The sequence below is a fragment of the Sphaerodactylus townsendi genome, linkage group LG08, assembly GCF_021028975.2.
Source record: "Sphaerodactylus townsendi isolate TG3544 linkage group LG08, MPM_Stown_v2.3, whole genome shotgun sequence".
Lineage (NCBI taxonomy): Eukaryota > Metazoa > Chordata > Lepidosauria > Squamata > Sphaerodactylidae > Sphaerodactylus > Sphaerodactylus townsendi.
In genome coordinates this window covers 105,210,960-105,232,905 of record NC_059432.1, presented here as the reverse complement: position 1 = coordinate 105,232,905, position 21,946 = coordinate 105,210,960, and the positions used below count along the sequence as shown (strand labels likewise).

The window sequence follows — 21,946 nt, the reverse complement described above, 5'->3', positions numbered from 1 at the left end:
AGAACCAGGGCTCTGCTCCCTAGATTTCCTCTGCCATCACAAGAGAGAACGGCTCAAGAAATGGTTGGGCATAAAGGAATTTCAAACAGGAAAAGAACTGTATTGTCAAAGGCTTTCACGGACGGAATCACTGGGGTGCTGTGTGGTTTCCGGGCTGTATGGCCGTGTTCTAGCAGCATTCTCTCCTGACGTTTCGCCTGCATCTGTGGCTGGCATCTGATGGCATCCATCAGATCCTCTGAAGATGCCAGCCACAGATGCAGGCGAAAAGTCAGGAGAGAATGCTGCTGGAACACGGCCATACAGCCCGGAAACCACACAGCACCCAAGGAATAGAACTAGCGTGCCAAGTAAAGTATGACAGGAATGAGCAAATCCAATTGGCACACTGACTTGGACTTGCGTGTATACAACAATTGTAATAAATGATTCACATATACGTTTGTACAAAGTTGTTATTTCAATTATTTTTCATGTAAATGGTAACACAACTATACTAATACTAACCCTATTCTAATGAAATTCATAAAGTGCAATACATATATATATAAATATAAGGTGCCAGTGTCAATAAAACAATATCAGTATATCATTTTCATCATATCGCTTGTTAAGTGTACATTCCAAAGTCCATATGAGACTTCAAATTGATGAGTGCAAAGAAATATTTCCATTTCCATTTTTTTTACGATTCTCAAATGGAACTTCACGAGATTCTCATCACATTAGGAATTTCATCAGGATCAAAGAGACAAGAGCTCCAAAATGCTTACACAACAGAGCTTAATCCCAAACAGTTGTTTTTTTACCCATATGGCTGGCTTTGCCATGCCAGATTATTGCTGTAGAGAGCTACCTGCAGTAGGGAAATGTTAAGCGTTACTCCTGTTGTTTTCCCGGAGGAGGAAAAGAAAGTGCAACCTTGCAGGGGACGCTGCGTGTGTTCCAGAAAATCTCCAGAACAGCCATCATCCAGAAATTCTAACATTAATCTGAAAAGACTGATTACCTTTAAGGAGGATTTAAAACATGCTTTGGGAAGCCAGAAGAATAGCTTTTAGGCAAATTATCAGGGAGAGATTTCTAAGGATTAGAACCTAATAGCTTGTTCCCGTAAAAGAACACAATTTGGGATGAAACACCGGCATTTCGTGATCTACCCTGTTTCCCCGAAAATAAGACATCCCCTGAAAATAAGACGTAGTAGAGGTTTTGCTAAAGTGCTAAATATAAAGAATCCCCCAAAAGTAAGACGTAGCAAAGTTTTTGTTTGGAAGCATGCCCGTTGACCAGAGCATGCAGCTGTGGAGCAGAAAAATAAGACATCCCCTGAAAATAAGGCATAGCACATCTTTGGGAGCAAAAATTAATATAAGGCACTGTCTTATTTTCAGGTAAACACAGTAGTTGATATCCTGGAATCTCACTGGTTGAAGGAGTGCAATTGTGGTACTTTCTTTGAGATCAGGTTGTCCTGCATGCCACTATGGTACAGAATGAGTTTCAAAGCTTGTTTACGTAGGAGTCTTCCGTTCAAAGCAAGGTATTTATCTGTTCTCAAGTTCAATGCAGATGTTAACGTGGCATAAGAACATAAGAACAAGCCAGCTGGATCAGACCAGAGTCCATCTAGTCCAGCTCTCTGCTACTCGCAGTGGCCCACCAGGTGCCTTTGGGAGCTCACATGCAGGAGGTGAAAGCAATGGCCTTCTGCGGTTGTTGCTCCCGAGCACCTGGTCTGCTAAGGCATTTGCAATCTCAGATCAAAGAGGATCAAGATTGGTAGCCATAAATCGACTTCTCCTCCATAAATCTGTCCAAGCCCCTTTTAAAGCTATCCAGGTTAGTGGCCAGCACCACCTCCTGTGGCAGCATATTCCAAACACCAATCACACGTTGCGTGAAGAAGTGTTTCCTTTGATTAGTCCTAATTCTTCCCCCCAGCATTTTCAATGAATGCCCCCTGGTTCTAGTATTGTGAGAAAGAGAGAAACATTTCTCTCTGTCAACATTTTCTACCCCATGCATAATTCTATAGACTTCAATCATATCCCCCCTCAGCCGTCTCCTCTCCAAACTAAAGAGTCCCAAACGCTGCAGCCTCTCCTCATAGGGAAGGTGCTCCAGTCCCTCAATCATCCTCGTTGCCCTTCTCTGCACTTTTTCTATCTCTTCAATATCCTTTTTGAGATGTGGCGACCAGAACTGAACACAGTGCTCCAAGTGCGGTCGCACCACAGCTTTATATAAGGGCATGACAATCTTTGCAGTTTTATTATCAACTCCTTTCCTAATGATCCCCAGCATAGAGTTTGCCTTTTTCACAGCTGCCATGCATTGAGTTGACATTCCCATGGAACTATCAACTAAGATGCCCAAATCCCTTTCCTGGTCTGTGACTGATAGCACTGTCCCTTGTAGCTTGTATGTGAATTTTGGATTTTTTCCCCTATGTGCATCACTTTACATTTTGCTACATTGAACTGCATTTGCCATTTCTTAGCCCAATCACCTAATTTATCAAGGTCCGCTTGGAGCTCTTCGCAATCCTTTGTGGTTCTCACCACCCTACATAATTTGGTATCATCTGCAAACTCGGCCACCACGCTACCCACCCCTACTTCCAGGTCATTTATGAATAGGTTAAAGAGTACTGGTCCCAAAACGGATCCTTGGGGGACACCACTCCCGACATCTCTCCATTGTGAGAACTTCCCATTTACACCCACTCTTTGCTTCCCGTTTCTTAACCAGTTTTTAATCCATAGGAGGACTTCCCTTCTTATTCCTTCATTGCTGAGTTTTCTCAATAGTCTCTGGTGAGGAACTTTGTCAAAAGCCTTTTGGAAATCCAAGTAGACAATGTCCACTGTTCCCCCTTATCCACATGCCTGTTTACACCTTCAAAGAACTCTAGTAAGTCTGTAAGACAGGACTTGCCTCTGCAAAAGCCATGCTGACTCTTTCTCAGCAGGTCTTGCTTTTCTACATGTTTAATAATTTTATCTTTAATGATAGATTCTACTAATTTACCAGGAACAGATGTCAAACTGACTGGCCTGTAATTTCCCGGGTCCCCCCTAGATCCTTTCTTAAAAATTGGTGTGACATTGGCCATCTTCCAGTCTTCAGGGATGAAGCCTGATTTCAGGGACAAGTTGCATATTAAAGTGAGAAGATCAGCAATTTCATGTTTGAGCTCTTTAAGAACTCTTGGATGAATGCAATCTGGGCCAGGGGATTTGGTAGCATTTAGTTTATCAATGGCTGCCAGAACTTCTTCCTTGTCTACCACTATCTTCGCTAGTTCCTCGGATTCGCCTCCCAAGAAGCTTGGTTCAGGTGCAGGAATGTTCCTCACCTCCTCTTGGGTGAAGGCAGGAGCAGCATCTGTCAGTGCTCCGGATTCTTTAGCAGTATGTGAATGGAGCAGCTGCGGGAATGGGGCCAGCTAATGCTTCATTAACTTGCCATCCATCCTCTTCCCTGGCCAGCTGATAATTAAGAGAGAGGTCAATGCAAACGGCCCCATCTGTTCTGTTGCTTCAGTAATACTGTACCATGGGGAAGGAGCTCAGAGAGAACAGAAGAAGAGGAGTTTTGGATTTATATCCCCCCTTTCTCTCCTGTAGGAGACTCAAAGGGGCTTACAAGCTCCTTGCCCTTCCCCCCTCACAACAAACACCCTGTGAGGTTGGTGGGGCTGAGAGAGCTCTGAAGAGCTGTGACTAGCCCAAGGTCACCCAGCTGGCATGTGTGGGAGAGTACAGGCTAATCTGAATTCCCCAGAGAAGCCTCCACAGCTCAGGCGGCAGAGCGGAGAATCAAACCCGGTTCCTCCAGATTAGAATGCCCCTGCTCTTAACCACTACGCCATTGCTGCTCCAAAGCAGAGTTTGGATTTATACCTCGCCTTTCTCTCCTGTAGGGAGACTCAAGGCAGCTGACAAACTCATTCTCTTCCTCTCCCCCCAACAGACACCTTGCAAAGCAGGTGGAGCTGAGAGAGTTCTGAGAGAACTGTGACCAGCCCAAGGTCACCCAGCAGGCTTCATGTGGAGGAGTGGGAAACCAAACCCACCACTCCACCACTCTTAACCACTATACCACACTGGCTCTCAATAGGGCTATAGCAAACAGAAAGCTCTCGCAATAGAGCTATAACTTTTGGGGCTGCATTTTGGCATTTTCAGTATTCTCAGCATAACACCAATACAGATGCCCTGAAGTCGATTATAAAATAGTCAAGCCATTTCAGAGCCGAACAAATTAGATAAAACTGTATAGTATTACAACCACAGATTACCCCCTGCAGACTTGTCTTTAGACCAGGCCAGGCCCCTTCCTGGGGGAGGGGCCATGGCCTGGTTGGAAGAACTTCTGCTTTGGGTGTAGAACAGTGGTGGCAAACCTATGGCATGGGTGCCAGAGGTGGCACTCAGAGCCCTCTCTGTGGGCACGTGCAGAGTGCCTCCCCCACACATCTAGGCTGGCCTGGGACACTGGACTCAATTATTAGCATTAAACCTAAGACCTAGTTTTGGGGAAGCAGTGTAGGTAATCCTGTTAAGCGCTGTTAAACCCCACTGATTTTCATGCGCTGAACTAAAGTGTGATCCTTTATCTGGGAGTAAGTTCAGTTGCTGACAATGGGGCTTGCTCCTGAGTAAACCCTCCTAGGGTAGTGATTCACCCATTGGAAGAGTTGCATGGTTGCTTCAAAGCAAAGCCACCGACTACCACCAAGCTTACTCCTGAGTAATGCATGCCTCGGAGCCAACCATTTTTTCTTAACTAAAACCTCAGTATTCAGGTTAAATTGCCGTGTTGGCACTTTGCAATAAATAAGAGGGTTTGGGGTTGCAATTTGGGCACTTGGTCTCGAAAAGATTCGCCATCACTGATGTAGAAGGTCCCAGGCTCAATCACAGAGGAAGCAGATGATGCGAAAGAACTCTTTACCCAAGACTCTGGAGAGGCTGCCAGCTGTCAGCATTTGCAATACCAGCTTTGACAGCGTCGGAAGTGACAACGTCTACCCTGCTTCCCCGAATATAAGACATCCCCGGAAAATAAGACGTAGTAGAGGTTTTGCTGAAGTGCAAAATATAAGGCATCCCCCAAAAGTAAGATGTAGCAAAGATTTTGTTTGGAAGCATGCCCGATGAAACAGAACACAGAAAAATAAGACATTCCCTGAAAATAAGACTTAGCGCATCTTTGGGAGCAAAAATTAATATAAGAGTGTCTTATTTTCGGGGAAAAACCGTAGCGTGCAAAGGAAATGAGAAGAAGGCCCAGCAGGGGGCAAGCAAGTTCTCAGCTAGATGAGGCTGAAGGGTTAGAGACCCTTCCGTCCTTTTGCGTCACCGCTTATCTGTCCTTAGACTGACACTCTCTGGTCTAATTTCCTCTGTCTTCCCGGAAGTTTTTCTCTCTCCTCTTTCCCTTACTAGCAACATAGCTGCAGGCTGCCCCTTTGTGGCAGCTTTCCTATGTGAAATGTACCTCCCTAGTAAAATCCTTTATCGTCATCTTTTAATCACTGAGACTGGCTGCTGCTTCTCCGCGCACCGAGCACCCTGATTCCGTATAAGCCAGCTTCGTGTGTTCAGGCGTGTGTTCACCTCCCCAGTGTTGCTACTTGTCAAATTGCATTCAAAGGTTTACAGGATGCTAGAAATTTGAGCAAAGCAAAGAGACCAAAATTGAGCGGCAAAGTTCCAAAATTTTGACGTAGCCCAAACTTAGCAGCCGTTTCTAATTAGCGTTCCACCACCACCCCCAGATTTCTCTCTCTCTCTCCTCCCTCTCCCTCTCCCTCTCCCCCTCCCTCCCTCTCCCTCTCTCCCTCTCTCCCTCTCTCCCTCTCTCCCTCTCTCTCCCTCTCTCTCTCTCTCTCTCTCTCTCTCTCTCTCTCTCTCTCTCTCTCTATCTATCTATCTATCTATCTATCTATCTATCGGATTTCTATACCGCCCGATCCCCGAAGGGGATCTGTCTGGATTTTGTCTGGATTTTGTTTAAAACAGTAAACAAATAACATAAGCTCCATCCAATTAATGATCAATAAAACTTAGTAAAACTCCGTATAAAACAGCAGTTAATAATTAAATAAATAAGAGGCGTCCAGAAAGAGCCACATTTAAAACCTTCCCCCAAAAGGAGGAACTGCGGGCCCCTCAATATGAGGGTTACCCTGATGCAAACAGCGCAAGAGCGGAGAGCAGAGAGGGGCACCACATATGCGAACAAGCAACATTTGAGCTTGTGACGCAACGTGCAGAAGCTACGCAGGTTTGACCCTACGAGCCAGGACTGTTCGAAAGATCTCATGGGAAAGAGAAAGCCGTGAGAAAGAAATGCAATCAAAACGCAAGTCAATGCAACAGCATTAAACTCCGTTAGCATTCCGCCAGTACCAAATCTAATCTTATTGGTAAGCAGAATGTACACTGAAAGCTGGAATACGTTTCTGAATTTCATTTCCGAGTGGAAAGAAGTATTCCGGCGTTTCCCGGCAGGGACAGTGTTACTCAAATGGGTGGGGTTCCCAACCAATTTTGCCATTCTCCCTGGTAGTCACATTCCTTCTTTGTCTTTTTGCTCCCTGCTTTCACCTTTTATTCTGCCTACTCTGTGCCCCTTGTGCACAGCAACAGATGCCTCAACAGTGATGAAGAAGAAGAAGCACATGGACAAGCACATGGACAACTTCAACAGGAAGGAAGAAACTATGAAAATGAACAGAATTTGGCTGCCAGTGTTGAAAAACTCTAGAATCAAGAACCAGCTCCACACAAACACAGGACAAACATAGACAATAGCAACCAGTAAACAAAGACCAGGATACTTCTATTCAGGTGCATTCACCTATTGACCTTGCTATCTTCATTGTTACTCCCAGGCTACAGACTTCTTTGTGACTCACATACCAGGCTACTCTATCCAGAGGGCCTCACCTTTTGACCTCACAGTATATATACTCCACTTGCTTTCCACTCCTACTATCAGATCCTCTGAAGATGCCAGCCACAGATGCAGGCGAAACGTCAGGAGAGAATGCTGCTAGAACACGGCCATACAGCCCGGAAACCACACAGCACCCCAGAAGAAGACTTTATTTACAGTCAATGACCAAATATCCAACAGTGATGGAATACAGCAAACGAAGCCAGTAACCGAGATTACGTGCCTTTGTTGGGGGGGGGGGGGGGACTGTAGCCAGTCTGACTGCAGCAGTGCAAAGGGGGAGAGGATGGTCTTTCTCCCAGAATGCTGCCCTGTCCGACCTGGCAGAACAGTGCCCTGAAACGTAGGAGTCTGTTTGGATTCAGAAACTCCATCTTGGGACTGTGTCTGAACTTGTGGGCAAGAATGCCTAAGGACACCCCCGCCCTTCATGCCTGGCACATACTTAGGAAACAGCATTTGAATATGAACAACACCACACCTGGGTTCTCCACCTGTTCTCTTTTGTCTATATTTGTTAATAATTGTGACAAACGAAAGCGCACTACCGTTATTTTAATGTCAACCGCTTTACACCTGTGGTGCCCAATTTTTTTTCCTAATAACCTCGTTTAAACTTATATGCCAATAAAGATTCCATATTGACAAACTAACTAAAGCAAGAAAACAAGCCAAGGTAGCCCCTATTGTTAAATACTGCTCCGATCCCGGCGTTTGCGCGCCGCTTTTCAGGAGTCCTCTGCCGTGCCAGTAGGAATCCCTTCCCTACCGAGTTCTATTTATAGAGCCGGAAAGACTTCAAAAGAACCTGTGAGGCTCAATGAGACAAGCTGAGAGGAAAGCCACGGAAATGACTCATCTGGTTCTCGGCGGCGTTGCGATTCACTAACCGGCACAGACAGGCAGAGCGGCTGCACCTCGAAGGGGAGGGAGGGAAGGACCTTTACACACAATTGTTGGGAACCTGGTTTCCCCGAAGCAGCCAACGGTGCCGTCATAGCCTAAGGAGAAATGGGGAGGAGAGTTTTCCTTCTTCCCAAAATAGCCGGGAAATGCATTTCGAGGCACTCCTCTGCGTTAAAAACCCGAGAACGTCGGTCACATGAAGGCACTTGACATAGCTGTGATCGCTGCTTGGCAGGGATCTGAAAGTAGCGTTAGCAATAAACAAAGCCTCTCAAAACACCAATTTGCAAAGGAAGGTTCAGACAGGTCCACATGGACCCTGTAGTAAGGCACCGTCAGCACTCGTCTGCACAGCCGGGGGAAAGAAAAACACCAAAAATTTCATTCAAAGATTTGAATCGCTTAAAATGCTTTCTAGGAACGCTGCAATATGCTGATTTTTTTTTTACACAACAATCTGTGGCATTAGATAATTTCTTTGTATGCTGCTGATATATAAAACGCGCAAATCCAAAGCGCATGTCTGCAAACCATGATTGTGGCATTTCTGCAAACCATGATATACACAGATAAAAAACACTCTGAAAAGGGGTTGTTGTTATTATTTATTTATTTGTTTGTTTGTTTATTAATTACATTTAATAGACCGCCCTACCCCCGAAGGGCTCAGGGCGGTTTACAAAACAATCAACATTTGAAGACAGCAAATAGTTTCAATTAAAACAATAAATAAATTAAACATTAAAACACTAGCAGCAGTGATCTTCCACAATTAAAATAAGTAGATGATGTCCGGCATTAACCTCCTGGGAGGGGACAGGCCGATATTCAATCAGCAGATGACAGAGCTGATGACAGAGCAACAAAGAAGGGCGGACTCAGCGGCCAGCCTCACCAAAGGCCCGGTGGAACAGCTCGGTTTTACAGGCCCTGCGGAACTCCCCGAGGTCCCGCAGGGCCCTAACAGATGGAGGAAGAGCGTTCCACCAAGCAGGGGCCAGGGCCGTAAAAGCCCTGGCCCGGGTAGAGGCCAGCCGCATCATAGAGGGACAAGGGACCACCAGTAAATTCGCCTCTGCACGCTGAAAAAGGTTGTGCTTGCCTATCACAGAAAGCTGGTATTATATTCCATAATAATTCATTTCATCAATTGTTGCTGACCCTTATTTGTAATGTGCAGTCTGTGAAATAGGTATGTTTCACCTCAAGATTTTGAGGATAAGTGAGACAGGAGCAGTAGAGTACTTGCTGGGTGATAGTTTTGTTAGCTGGTATAGGCTACTTAATCAGAAATATGGCTGCTTCTCAGAATACAGTGGGATTTGTATGAACAAAGTACTTTACGGAATGATGTCTGAATTTTGTGGAAGAACTCATTCTAATGATATATAAAGACTCTGCATTTTCATCTTTTGAAAGAAATAGCACAGGGATTTGAACTGATTTTGTTGTAGGGTTGCTGTAGGGTGGCTCATATAAAATGCTGATAGCACATTCCTCATTTTTGATGGATAACCTGACTTACTAAGGCTAGTTATCCAAGTTCAAAGAAATCTTATTCCATCGGTGCCAGTCCCGCTCTTCTACAAATACCGTATATACTCGCGTATAAGTCGGATTTTTCAGCTCTGTTTTAAGGCTGAAAAATGCCCCTGAAAAAGGCTGTGCTTGCCTATCACAGAAAGCTGGTATTATTTTATTTTTTTTATTTATTTATACTTTGGGCTTCTAGACCGCCCCATCCCCGAGGGGCTCTGTAACAATTTATTATATTCTGTAACAATTTATTTCCTTAATATTCACGACTGGAGCACGTTGGGCCTTCTGTATGCACGGACAACTGCATGTTCTGGTGGTCCTTCAATGGAGTTCATCTTGAGGTGCTACTAGCAGGGACTCTGGATCGGCTGACCTCTGGATCTGGGCCCTATGGAAGCTGGCCTCATTGCTCTGCCCCAGGAAGGAATCCCAGCCACCCTATTGCCACAGGTTACTTCTGCTTGGAGCACCAAGGGACTCTGACTGCAGGCAGGCTCAAGTTCAGAAACAGGGGCAAGCGCTGTTTGTGAGAGCCGGTGTGGTATAGTGGTGAAGAGCAGGTGGATTCTAATCTGGAGAACTGGGTGTGATTCCCCACTCCTCCACCTGAGTGGCAGAGGCTTATCTGATGATCTGTATTTCCACACTCCTGCTGGATGACCTTGGGCTAGTCACAGTTCTTCGGGACTCTCTCAGCCCCACCTGCCTCACAAGGTGTATGCTGTAGGGAGAGGACGGGAAAGGAGCTTGTCAGCCACCTTGAGTCTCATTACAGGCACAGAAAGGTGGGGTATAAATCCAAACTCCTCTTCTTCTTGTAGAGCTCAGCAACTTTGCCACTAGCCCAAGAACTGCGCTAAGTGCAGTGAAATGAACGCACATCTATGCCCAGGAATGAAATGCCGAACTGTGTTCCAAATGGCACAAAGGTTGTGTTGCGTCAGCTGCATTGGCTCCCGGTTGAATTCCGAATAATCTTCAAGGTGTGGGTTTTGACCTTCAAGGCATTACACGGCCTGGGACCCTCGTACCTTCGGGACTGCATTACCCCATATGTCCCTACTCGGTCTCTGTGTTCAGCAGAGGCCAATCTGCTGGTGGTCCCTGGCCCCTCAATGATGTGGTTGGCCTCCACACGGGCCAGGACTTTTACAGCACTGGCCCCGGCCTGGTGGAACACCCTCCCTCCAACTATCCGGGCCCTGCGGGACCTCGGTGAATTCCGCAGGGCCTGTAAGACTGTGTTGTTCCACCGGGCCTTTGGAGTGTCCAACCGCTGATACGGTGCCCCCTCACTGCTCTTTGCCTTGGCGCTGTTACATCAGGGTCCCCTCCTATTGAGGGGCCCGCCGTCCCCCTTCTTGGGGTAGGTTTTAATTGGGGTTTTCTGGACGCCTCTTGTATATTTATTTATTAACCGTTATCCACTATTTTATATGAGTTTTTAGGCTGTTTTATTGATGACTAATGGGATGGAGCTTATGTATTTGTGTTTGTGTATGACCTGCTCCTGCTTGATGTTTTTGAATTGTGTTGTTCACCGCCCGGAGCCCTTCGGGGATCAGGCGGTATAGAAATTGAATGAATGAATGAATGAATGAATGAATGAATGAATGAATGAATAAGGTGAATGGGATTGAAAAATGGAAGAGATCTGTACAGGACTGGCCATACGACAGTGTCCATTTCTTGAATGTTAACAATGAAGAACCTAGCACCAAATCACGCCGCTCTGGAAATGGGAAACTCTTCCAAGTGCATCCAGACGGCGGCATTAAAAGCTGTTAACAGAGGACCCAGGTTGGCAGGAAAGAAAAATAAGCACACGCAAAACAGTTCTCTGACTCTTTCACACAGAGCCAAAAGGGAAGGCTTGTCTAGATTCGCACGGATCACCTTCATCTATCGGTAGCGACAGCTCTGGCTGACAGGAACTCCCGATCAGACCACCGAGGCAAGCTGAGAAGACGTCCTTTCCTGCTCCAACAGTGATGCTAATTCATGTCATCTTCCATTCATATTCCGAAGACATCACCGGACACCTTAGTGTCTACATTTGCAAAGTTCTATTCTGTACATTCTCATTCACTGGCTGCTACAGACAGAGTAGGTCAGTGATGGCGAACCTTTTTGAGACCGAGTGCCTAAATTGCAACCCAAAACCCACTTATTTATCGCAAAGTGCCAACATGGCAATGTAACCCGATAACTGAGGTTTTACTTTAGAAAAAACAGTTGGCTCTGAGGTGCACGTTACTCGGGAGTAAGCTTGGTGGTAGTCGGTGGCTTTGCTTTGAAGCAACCGTGCAACTCTTCCAACGGGTGAATGACGACCCTAGGAGGGTTTACTCAGAAGCAAACCCCATTGCCAGCAACCAAGCTTACTCCCAGGTAAAGGACTGCGCTTTAGTTTAACAGCGCTTAACAGGGTTACCTACACTGCTTCCTCAAAACTAGGTCTTAGGTTTAATGCTAATAATCGAGCCCAGCGGCCCAGGCCAGCCTAGATGTGTGGAGAGGGCACTCTGCTTGCGCGTGCCCACAGAGAGGGCTCTGAGTGCCACCACTGGCACCTGTGCCATAGGTTCGCCATCACTGGAGTAGGTGAATTTTACAAAATGGAAGAAGCTGGTTTTTTAAACACGGGGTAGGAAACACTGTTCACGGCGGGGAAAAGCAATTCTTCCCACGGAGAGCTGTACAGTCCTTGAGCGCTCCCTCTGAGAAACAGATTTACCTAGAGGGGGTGGCATTAGGTCATCCACTCGGGGATTGAACTTGGGATCCCCTGAACACCAAGCAGATGATCTGCGACTGACCCACAGCCCTTCCATCTGGATTTGCAAGGGTCAAGACTGGATTTACCCAGTGCCGGATTAACCTAGTAGCAAAAGTGGCATATGCTGCGGTCCCTGCGTTTCCGAGGGCCCCGCACTAAATGTCTGCAAACGGGTGAAATCGGCATCTCGCCACATTCTTGGCAACACTGTTGTTGGAATGTCAGGGTTCTGAGTGTGCACAGACATGTGTCGTGCTGAGGTCGTGTGCAGAGATGTGGCGTCCTTTTTGCTATCTCCCCTGCTCCCAAGCTGCTGTATATATTTTTTTCAAAATCAGGGCCCTTTATAACACATGCCGCAGGGCCTGCACTACCTTAATTGGCCCTGTATTTATAAGAACATAAGAACAAGCCAGCTGGATCAGACCAGAGTCCATCTAGTCCAGCACTCTGCTACTCGCAGTGGCCCACCAGGTGCCTTTGGGAGCAGCTGGGCCTGCAGGCAGGGGTGAAAGCAATGGCCTTCTGTGGCAGTTGCTCCTGAACACCCTGGACTCTTAAGGCATTTGCAATCTCAGATCAAAGAGGATCAAGATTGGTAGCCATAAATTGACTTCTCCTCCATAAATCTGTCCAAGCCCCTTTTAAAGCTATCCAGGTTAGTGGCCATCACCACCTCCTGTGGCAGCATATTCCAATCACACGTTGCGTGAAGAAGTGTTTCCTTTTATTAGTCCTAATTTTCCCCCCCAGCATTTTCAATGTATGCCCCCTGGTTCTAGTATTATCTCTCCCACATCAATCCAAGCCCAACAACAATCATTATCTCACTTAGCTGCTTAGCACTCCCATACAGCTTTCTTCATTTCCCATTTGGAAGGGGTGCGGAAGTCGGTAAGCCAAGCCACAGTCTCTCTAATTCCACTACTGCAAAGGAACGTTGTCACTTCTTGGGGAAAACTTTAGCACAGCCTTGCCCTTTTTTTGTTTCCTTTCACCACCACCGCCTCCCCGGGTAAAATTCAGCTCCTCTCTTTTGAGGTTGGTGCCACAAGGCAGTATTTCTGTGGCATACTGAGTAGCTGAGGCAGGTGGGTAAAGAATCATGCAGTCTCTCTCATTAAACAACTTTTATTTCTACAAGACACAAACTAAGGGGTAATGTAAGGAACAGATGTAGGTGCCCACAACAAAACAAAACAAAGGGAAAATGACTAACTAGGCACTTCCAATCGGTGGAATATCCAGTCCTGCTCAGTTGCCCGATGCCACCCTCCCGGGCACAGCTGCAAACATCTAAGAACATAAGAACTAACCTGCTGGATCAGACCAGAGTCCATCTAGTCCAGCACTCTGCTACTCGCAGTGACCCACCAGGTGCCTTTGGGAGCTCACGTGCCGGATGTGAAAGCAATGGCCTTCTGCTGCTGCTCCTCCTGAGCACCTGGTCTGCTAAGGCATTTGCAATCTCAGATCAAGGAGGATCAAGATTGGTAGCCATACATCGACTTCTCCTCCATAAATCTGTCCAAGCCCCTCTGAAAGCTATCCAGGTTAGTGGCCATCACTACCTCCTGTGGCAGCATATTCCAAACACCAATCACACGTTGTGTGAAGAAGTGTTTCCTTGTATTAGTCCTAATTCTTCCCCCCCCCCAGCACTTTCAATGAATGCCCTAGCATCATTCACCTTGGCTAACCTTCACTGCCACTATACACAGGTGAAACAGCCCCGAAAGGACCGAGCCACACCTCACTCTAATGAACCCCATAAACAACAGAACAGCTTTGCTTTTCAGATACCTCCCCATGTGGACTCCCCAAAGCCTTCGCCAACCTGGGCGTCTAGTCCTGGGGCTTTAGCCCACTACAATATGGACCCTCCAATCAAGAGTCGTTACCACATCAAAGAGCTAGTGTGTTTTTCCTGTTGGTTGCAAAGGGTGCTCACTATCCGGAGAACATTACCCATATTGTCACAGAGGCATCAGTGGCTCCTTCGCTTCCCATAACTGCTGCAGTGTCTCTCTCCCCCCCCCATCCAATAACAATAACAACAACAATAACAACAACATTTAAAGAAAAGGCACAAACACACCAGGTGGCTCCCATGTTGCAACCCCCCTGTTTCAATTAAAGATATCTTAAGTTTGCTCAACTTACCTGAACCAAAAATATGATAAGAAAATAAAAGTTGGCAACCCTTCTGAACTGCTCAAACAAGTTTTTGGGAACGAAGTTCCACACAGTGTACTGCAAGAGAGAGGGGGAAAGAAGTAGCTGTTAACAGCAGCACAGTAAATCCCACAGCAAAGGTCGTATTCAGAGAGCACAAAACTAACTTCGGCTTATATAGACATCTGTATTCATCTGGTCTGCACATTTAAAAAATCGACTTTATATCTAATGTGCCCCCCTCTATTCCATGGGTCCTCAATATCATCAGGACCCACTGCCCCCCCCCCCTCTTTCTTTCTAGGAGGGTTAAGTTTAAGTTCAAATAAGGTCTTTCGTGAGATGCCTATCTTGGGAAACAACTGCTGTTTTTAATTGTATTTATGGAAACTGTACTTACAATGATTTTATATATACTGTTTTATGTTGTACACCGCCCAGAGCCCTTCGGGGATGGGGCGGTATATTCATTCATTCATTCATTCATTCATTCATTCATTCATTCATTCATTCATCATCATCATCATCATCATCATCATCATCATCATCATCATCATCATCATCATCATCATCATCATCATAATGTATTGTCGAAGGCTTTCACGGCCGGAATCACTGGGGTGCTGTGAGGTTTCCGGGCTGTATGGCCGTGTTCTAGCAGCATTCTCTCCTGACGTTTCGCCTGCATCTGTGGCTGGCATCTTCAGAGGATCTGAAGCCCGGAAACCACACAGCACCCCAGACTTTGTATCTCGTGATCACTTGTGGATTGTGAGCCCTGCCCTGATTTGGATGGCCCAGGCTAGCCTTGTCAGATCTCAGAAGCTAAGAAGAGGTGGTTAGTACTTGGATGGGTCACTTCCAAGAAATACCACGGTTGCTATGCAGAGGAAGGTAATGACAAACAACCTCTGTTGGTCTCTTGCTTTGAAAACCCTACTGGGTTGCCATAAGCAGTGGTGTACCGCTAATGGGGACATGGGGTATTCCATGTCCCCGGATGCACGCGTCCAGGCCCGCCCCCCTCCCGGCTTCCCTGCAGGGAGGCGGGGTGTGAGGCTTGGTGGCAGGCGGCCATGGTGCCCACCTGGGTCACCCGCTGTGGTGCCCTGCCCTCCCGGCAGAAGCTGGCCTGCAGGGAGGGCGGGGCTCGGCGGCAGGCCTGCTACCGCAGCGCCCGTCCAAGCCACGCCCCCACCCCCCGGCCTCCCTGCTGGCTCCCATAAGGCCTGGCACGCCACTGGTCGTAAGTCAGATGTGACTTGACACTCATGCATTTGAAGCCCCTCTGGGCTCAGACACCATGATCTTTCAAGACCCTCCTCCTCCCTTTCCGGTTCTCAACCAGATGTCATGAGAGATAAGCTTTTTTGTATCTTTAGCCAAGTCTTGGCGGAAGAGGCTCACAAACATTCACACTCTGCCTATTCCCATTAACCACTCACTGACGACATCTAACGCTTGGAGGATATTTAACGTGAAGCCTCCAGCACACATATGCACGGTGCCAAACAACTCGTTTTAAAGAAGAGTCAGAGTGGTGACACAGATGTGGCACCCGGGTGAAGACTGTGCATACTGGAGATTTCAGTTTAACAGGGGAACTTCGGGCAGGAATTGTAGAAAGTCTGCCGTTTGACTTCTGATTGCCAGATTTTAAAGCAGCATCAATGGCTAGGTCAGTCATGAGATGAGTTAGGAAGTAAAATGTCACCACATCTTGTGCTCTCTGGATCAGGGTAAGCCGTGCCCGAAAGTTCAGAATTCGGGACAGCCATGAAATATTGTGCAACGGTACCGTATATACTTGTGTAAGTCGAGTTTTTCAGCCCTTGAAGAAGAAGAGGAGGAGGAGGAGGAGGAGTTTGGATTCATATCCCCCCTTTCTCTCCTGTAGGAGACTCAAAGGGGCTTACAATCTCCTTGCCCTTCCCCCCTCACAACAAACACCCTGTGAGGTGGGTGGGGCTGAGAGAGCTCCGAAAAGCTGTGACTAGCCCAAGGTCACCCAGCTGGCGTGTGTGGGAGTGTACAGGCTAATCTGAATTCCCCAGATAAGCCTCCACAGCTCAGGTGGCAGAGCCGAGAATCAAACCCGGTTCCTCCAGATTAGATACATGAGCTCTTAACCTCCTACGCCACTGCTGACTACAGAGAATTTCACTGAGCAATGAAGTTCATGAAAATGAGTTGCAATTTTAATTTTCTTTGTGAAAAGGTATGTGCAAGATTAGTATTGTACCAAGGACTATCCCAATTCTGGATTTTTGGAATGCGTTATGTTAGGCCCCGTAGCCCCGGCACGGCCAAACTTCATCAAGTCACATCGCACCAGGAATGCTGGACGAAGCAACCAGGCAGGTAAATTAGGGCTCCCTTACCTTAGAGGAGATGATTCGGTTATCTGCAAACTTCTGAGGAACATAATGGCCATGCTGAGGAAAACGATTTGCTATGTAAATAGTTCGGGTATCACTTTGGTGTGGTGGGTCAAAACCCTGCAAGGGGAAAACAAACAAACAAAAGATGTAATGTGGTGTCTATGTTTGCACAGTAACCATAACTGGAAATAAGTTCTACACACCATTTAGCCGGCGCATTGCTTTCTAAGCCCTGCTTCAAGCTCATGGGAAATTAAACGAAAAATTAGTCTCACTGTGTGAGCAGAGATCTGCACCGCGGAGTCACATCTCTGGCCCCAGAGTTCTTTTCACGGCTCTGCAAAGGTTGCCTGGCTTTTAAATAATTAATCCCCAAATCCTAATCTGAAGAAGCTAACTGCTAAATGGGTACACAGAAAGCAGGGATATCCACCATGCCGGCCTTAAATTGCTCTGTAGGGTAAAATAAATACGCTGATGAATTATATTGCTTTAACCTCTGCATGCTCAGTATTTTAGACTACAGAAGCGTAACTGAGTCTGTGTCAGAAGAGACCCACGTTGAAGACGAAAGTAACGCCTGCGAGTGATGCTACCAAAGGGGAAAACTCTGCTTTTCCACCATAGCACAGAAGAAGCAGATACCAACCAGGTTAATAGCGCAGGAAGGGTGTGGTGATCAACAGAGGAAACAAAGATTGAAAGACAGAAGGCTGGAATCTGGAAATTAACAGTTGTGGCTGTTACTGTTTTAGCGCAGAATATGAAGGCGGAATCAGAAACGGCGGATGCTGCACTCTTGTCTAGATTTCCGTCCACCACTTTATCTTACGCTTCCTCCGCAGGATTCAAAACATGGTTTCGCCTTGCCGATGCCGCCCAGCCAGGAGTCGCCAGCGAGCTCTCCCTCCTACACTCGCCAAGACACCACCATTTCTAAAAGCAACTAGTGCAAATGAGGAAAAGAGCAAAGGAAGCAGGCAAGATGAGAAGACCCCCTCCCATCCCACACCAGCTTTGGCTGTCACTGTCTACATGCAGCTGTCCACACACATCTGCATATGAGAAGTGCAAGACGTGTGATGAAGAAATAAATGTCCACACACATTGTAGTTCTTTTCCCAGCCACCCCGTCTCTCTGTTTTGTTAATCAGGTTACGTGGAATGTTCACTCCCCAATATTACATATTGCCTAGACCAGCGGTGGCGAACCTATGGCACGGGTGCCAGAGGTGGCACTCAGAGCCCTTTCTGTGGGCACGCGCAAACAGAGTGCCCCCCCCCCCCCATCTAGGCTGGCCTGGGCTGCTGGGCTCAATTATTAGCACTAAACCTAAGACCTAGTTTTGGGGAGGCAGTGTAGGTAACCCTGTTAAGCGCTGTTAAACCCCAACCGGATTTTCATGCGAAGAACTAAAGTGCGCTCCTTTACCTGGGAGTAAGCTCAGTTGCTGGCAATGGGCTTGCTTCTGAGTAAACCCTCCTAGGATCGTGATTCACCCATTGGAAGAGTTGCACGGTTCCTTCAAAGCAAAGCCACCGACTACCACCAAGCTTACTCCTGAGTAAAGCACACCTCGGAGCCAACAGTTTTTTCTAAACGAAAACCTCAGTATTCAGGTTAAATTGCCATGTTGGCACTTTGCGATAAATAAGTGGGTTTTGTGTTGCAATTTGGGCACTCGGTCTCAAAAAAGTTCGCCATCACTGGCCTAGACCATAGGTGTCAAACTCGCGGCCCTCCAGACGTTATGGACTACAATAGGTATACCTTATACCTATATGGACTACAATAGGTATACCTTATATAAAACAAAGCATAATGCTGGCAGGGGATGATGGGAACTGTAGTCCATAACGTCTGGAGGGCCGCGAGTTTGACACCTGTGGCCTAGACATTAGCTAGCAGTGAAGAGTGGGTTGCTGATTAGGTGCGATCCTGTGTTAAAGTTGTGATTATGCTTTGTTTTATATAAGGTATACCTATTGTTTCCGTTGTTTATGCTACTAATGTATATCATTCTATGTAGTGAACCACTGCGAAACCTGCCTTGGCAGGGGGAGGGTGGAATATGAATCAAATATTATTATTACCATTATAATAATCCAGATCTTATTTAATGCACCTAAAAAAGTGAACAGATTGAAAATGAGGGTTTCCGTGCTGCTAACAGCATGCTAAAGAAACCCTCTGGACACAGCTCTGCATAAGAACAGCAGGGTTTAATATTTCTGTTTCCAGGCCAAACAGAAAAGCAGAACCTTTCCAGCTCCCTTAGCAAAGTATGCAGATGCTAATGATGTTCACCAAAGGCCCATACATTCTCTTGAAAGTCCCTAGCACTGTTACTCTACACCAGCCATTCTCAACCTGGGTTCCGTGGTACCTTGGGGTGCCGTGAGCATGTCCCAGGGGTACCGCGGCAACACTACTGTCCCCCCCCCCTCATTTCCTTTGTAGGGTGTCTCTCCCACTCGGCGCCAGCAAGGACATGGAGCTGGCCCATGGGGCAGGGCCTGCCACAAGGTCAGCAGCCACCACCACCCCCAGTGCTTCCCTTGGACGGATTTATGGAGGAGAAGTCGATCTATGGCTCCCAATCTTGATCCTCCTTGATCTGAGATTGCAAATGCCTTAGCAGACCAGGTGCTCATGAGCAGCAGCAGCAGAAGGCCATTGCTTTCACATCCTGCATATGAGCCCCCAAAGGCACCTGGTGGGTCACTGCGAGTAGCAGAGTGCTGGACTAGATGGACTCTGGTCTGATCCAGCAGGCTCCTTCTTATGTTCTTATGTTCACCCTGGGAGGGGAAGGTGGGGGGTGTGGCAAGCAGGGGCAATGGGAGGGGAAGGCGGAGGGTGGTGGCAGGGGTACTGTGAGATATGAAGAGTGAGGTCAAGGGTACCCTGACCTCGAAAAGGTTGGGAAACACTGCTCTACACATAAAGAAAACGTTCAGTGTCACGCAAACAAGGCGCCAAGCAAAAAATCCAAGAAAATTCTTATTGAATCACTGCATTTTCAAAAGTCTCAGAAAGCCTGGGGATTTGATGGGAGGGAAATACGGCAAAATATTTCTCAGCAAAAAAATATCCCTTGCTTGGTAAATATTCCTCCCACACATACATCCACACCTGCCACGTCCAAATTTTACTTGTTAGTGGAAGGGAATATTTTTACATAAAATGGGAGCTAGGCGGCAATTATGTCACCTGCAGCTTTGCCAGGCAAAGATGACCGAGTGTTTCCAGAAGTGCTCTGGCAGGTAAGTTCAGCTCCTGTTATCAGCTCAAAACTTTCGTGCCAGCAATCAGAAGATGGTGCCTTTTCTAGAAGGTATCATTAACAGAAGTTGGGTACACAGTAGCTGCAAATGCCGCCTCCGAGAGTGGTAGTCTCTCCTTCTTTGGAGGTTTTTAAACAGAGGCTGGACGGCCATCTGCCAGGAGTGCTTTGATTGTGTCTTCTTGCATGGCAGGAGGTTGGACTGGATGACCCGTGTGGTCTCTTCCAACTCTATGATTCTATGATTAATGGCCATGATAGCTGCAAGTTGTGGGTCAGAGGAGAAATCAGGTTACTGAGAAGATCCAGTCAAAAGCTACATGTAGGATGCTATGACTGAGGTTTTAAAAGCAATTCTCACTGGAAAAAAACAAAAGCATTAACAAGCCATAAGCACCAACGGTAAGAACAGAAAAAGTTTTATCGCGAGCGTAAGAGAGTCCCACTCAATGTACTTCTGAGCATTTTTAAGCCTCTTGTTAAAAAAGTTCTCAAACCCCCAGTAGACAAGACTGGTAGATCTCATGATTGAAGAGCTATGTTTGTAATTACTATGGCAACCTGACAGTGACGTAGGTATAGACTTTTTATGGGGTGGGTTCGGGGGTGGGGCCACGCTTCCACCCGACCCTGGGGGCATGGCCACGCCTCCCCAAGCCCCCAGCCTCAGTGCTTATAAAAGCAGCTCTCCAAGGCCAGGGATAACAGACTTCCTTGCCCCGCCCCCCTTGCCCCCCCCCCCACCGGCTGGGCTCCCAGCCATCAGCCAGCAGTCTCTTCTACCATCCCCTCCAGGCAGAGGCATAGCTAGGGAAAATGGAGCCCAGTGCAACATCTGAGTTTTGCGCCGCCCCCCATGGTTGGCTGCTGTGATGCTGGAATCCATCCCCAAACCACACCACTTTCAATGCTGGAATCCATCCCCAAACCGCACCACTTTCAACACCACTTTCTAGGGAGCCCAGATTCTCCTTTTAAATCTACCTTAAAGGGAGAATCTGGGGTCCCCAGTTAAAACAACATTGAAAGTGATGATGTTTTGAGATGGATTATCCCCCACCCTGAAACAGCATCACTTTCAATGTTTAAACTGGAGACCTCAGATTTTCCCTTTAAGGTGGATTTAAAAGGAGAATCTGGGGAGATTGATGGGTGCCTGTTGTCCGGGGTGCAGCACCAAAGTTTCAGGGTATCTTTAGGAGACTCTCCTGATGACACCACCCAGGTTTGGTGAAGTTTGGTTTAGGGGGTCCAACGTTATGGACCTTCAAAGGTGTAGCCCCCAACTCCTATTAGCTCCCATTGGAAACAATGGGGGACGGGACACTCTCTCTGGGAGTCCATAACTTTGGACCCCCTGAACCAAACCTCACCAAACCTGGGTGGTATCATCAGGAGAGTCTGAAATTTTGGTGCGGCTAGCCTAAAAAAATGCGCCCCCTGCAGGCCAAACACTGAAAAAACACTTAAAATACAAAAAACCACAAACAGCGGGCAGAGCTACGGACATGTAATGGGGGGAGGGGGTTTAAACCCGGGAAACACCCCCCCTTTACCTACGTCTTTGCAACCTGAAGAAAAACTAACAAAACTAAACTTGGGTTTTCATCAATCCTTTGCAAATGAGTGCTGGTCTAAGGGTTCTGCAGAGGGCCAAACAAATAAAACATAAACACACAGATAAACAAACCAGGAGGTGAGACAAGCACATCCACACAAAGCACCCAGATGACAAAGTGAACGCTTCCAGAACAGGCAGTCCTAGGGAGAAAATGACGACACCAGAATCGGAGCTTGGCAACAGCAGGGCGATTAAGATGAGAAATGAGCACATGAATTGGACATTTGTAACAAGATAAAAAAACAAAGGCCACGCTTCCGAGCAACCTCATCGAACAACAAGCGCA

General features: G+C 47.0%; 1 protein-coding gene across 8 annotated transcripts in view; it reads right to left on the bottom strand.

The window, feature by feature from the left end:
• The window catches only part of ATP11B (ATPase phospholipid transporting 11B (putative)), a 113,885-nt gene that overhangs the window by 74,977 nt on the left and 16,962 nt on the right, over positions 1-21,946 (bottom strand). For all 8 annotated transcript variants that reach the window (XM_048505223.1, XM_048505227.1, XM_048505224.1 and 5 more), the window contains exons 2-3: positions 16,753-16,869; positions 14,360-14,449 (exon numbers count right to left, since the gene is read on the bottom strand). In XM_048505223.1, the coding sequence (XP_048361180.1) occupies positions 14,360-14,449; positions 16,753-16,869 (207 nt within the window). The remainder of the gene's footprint in view (positions 1-14,359; positions 14,450-16,752; positions 16,870-21,946) is intronic.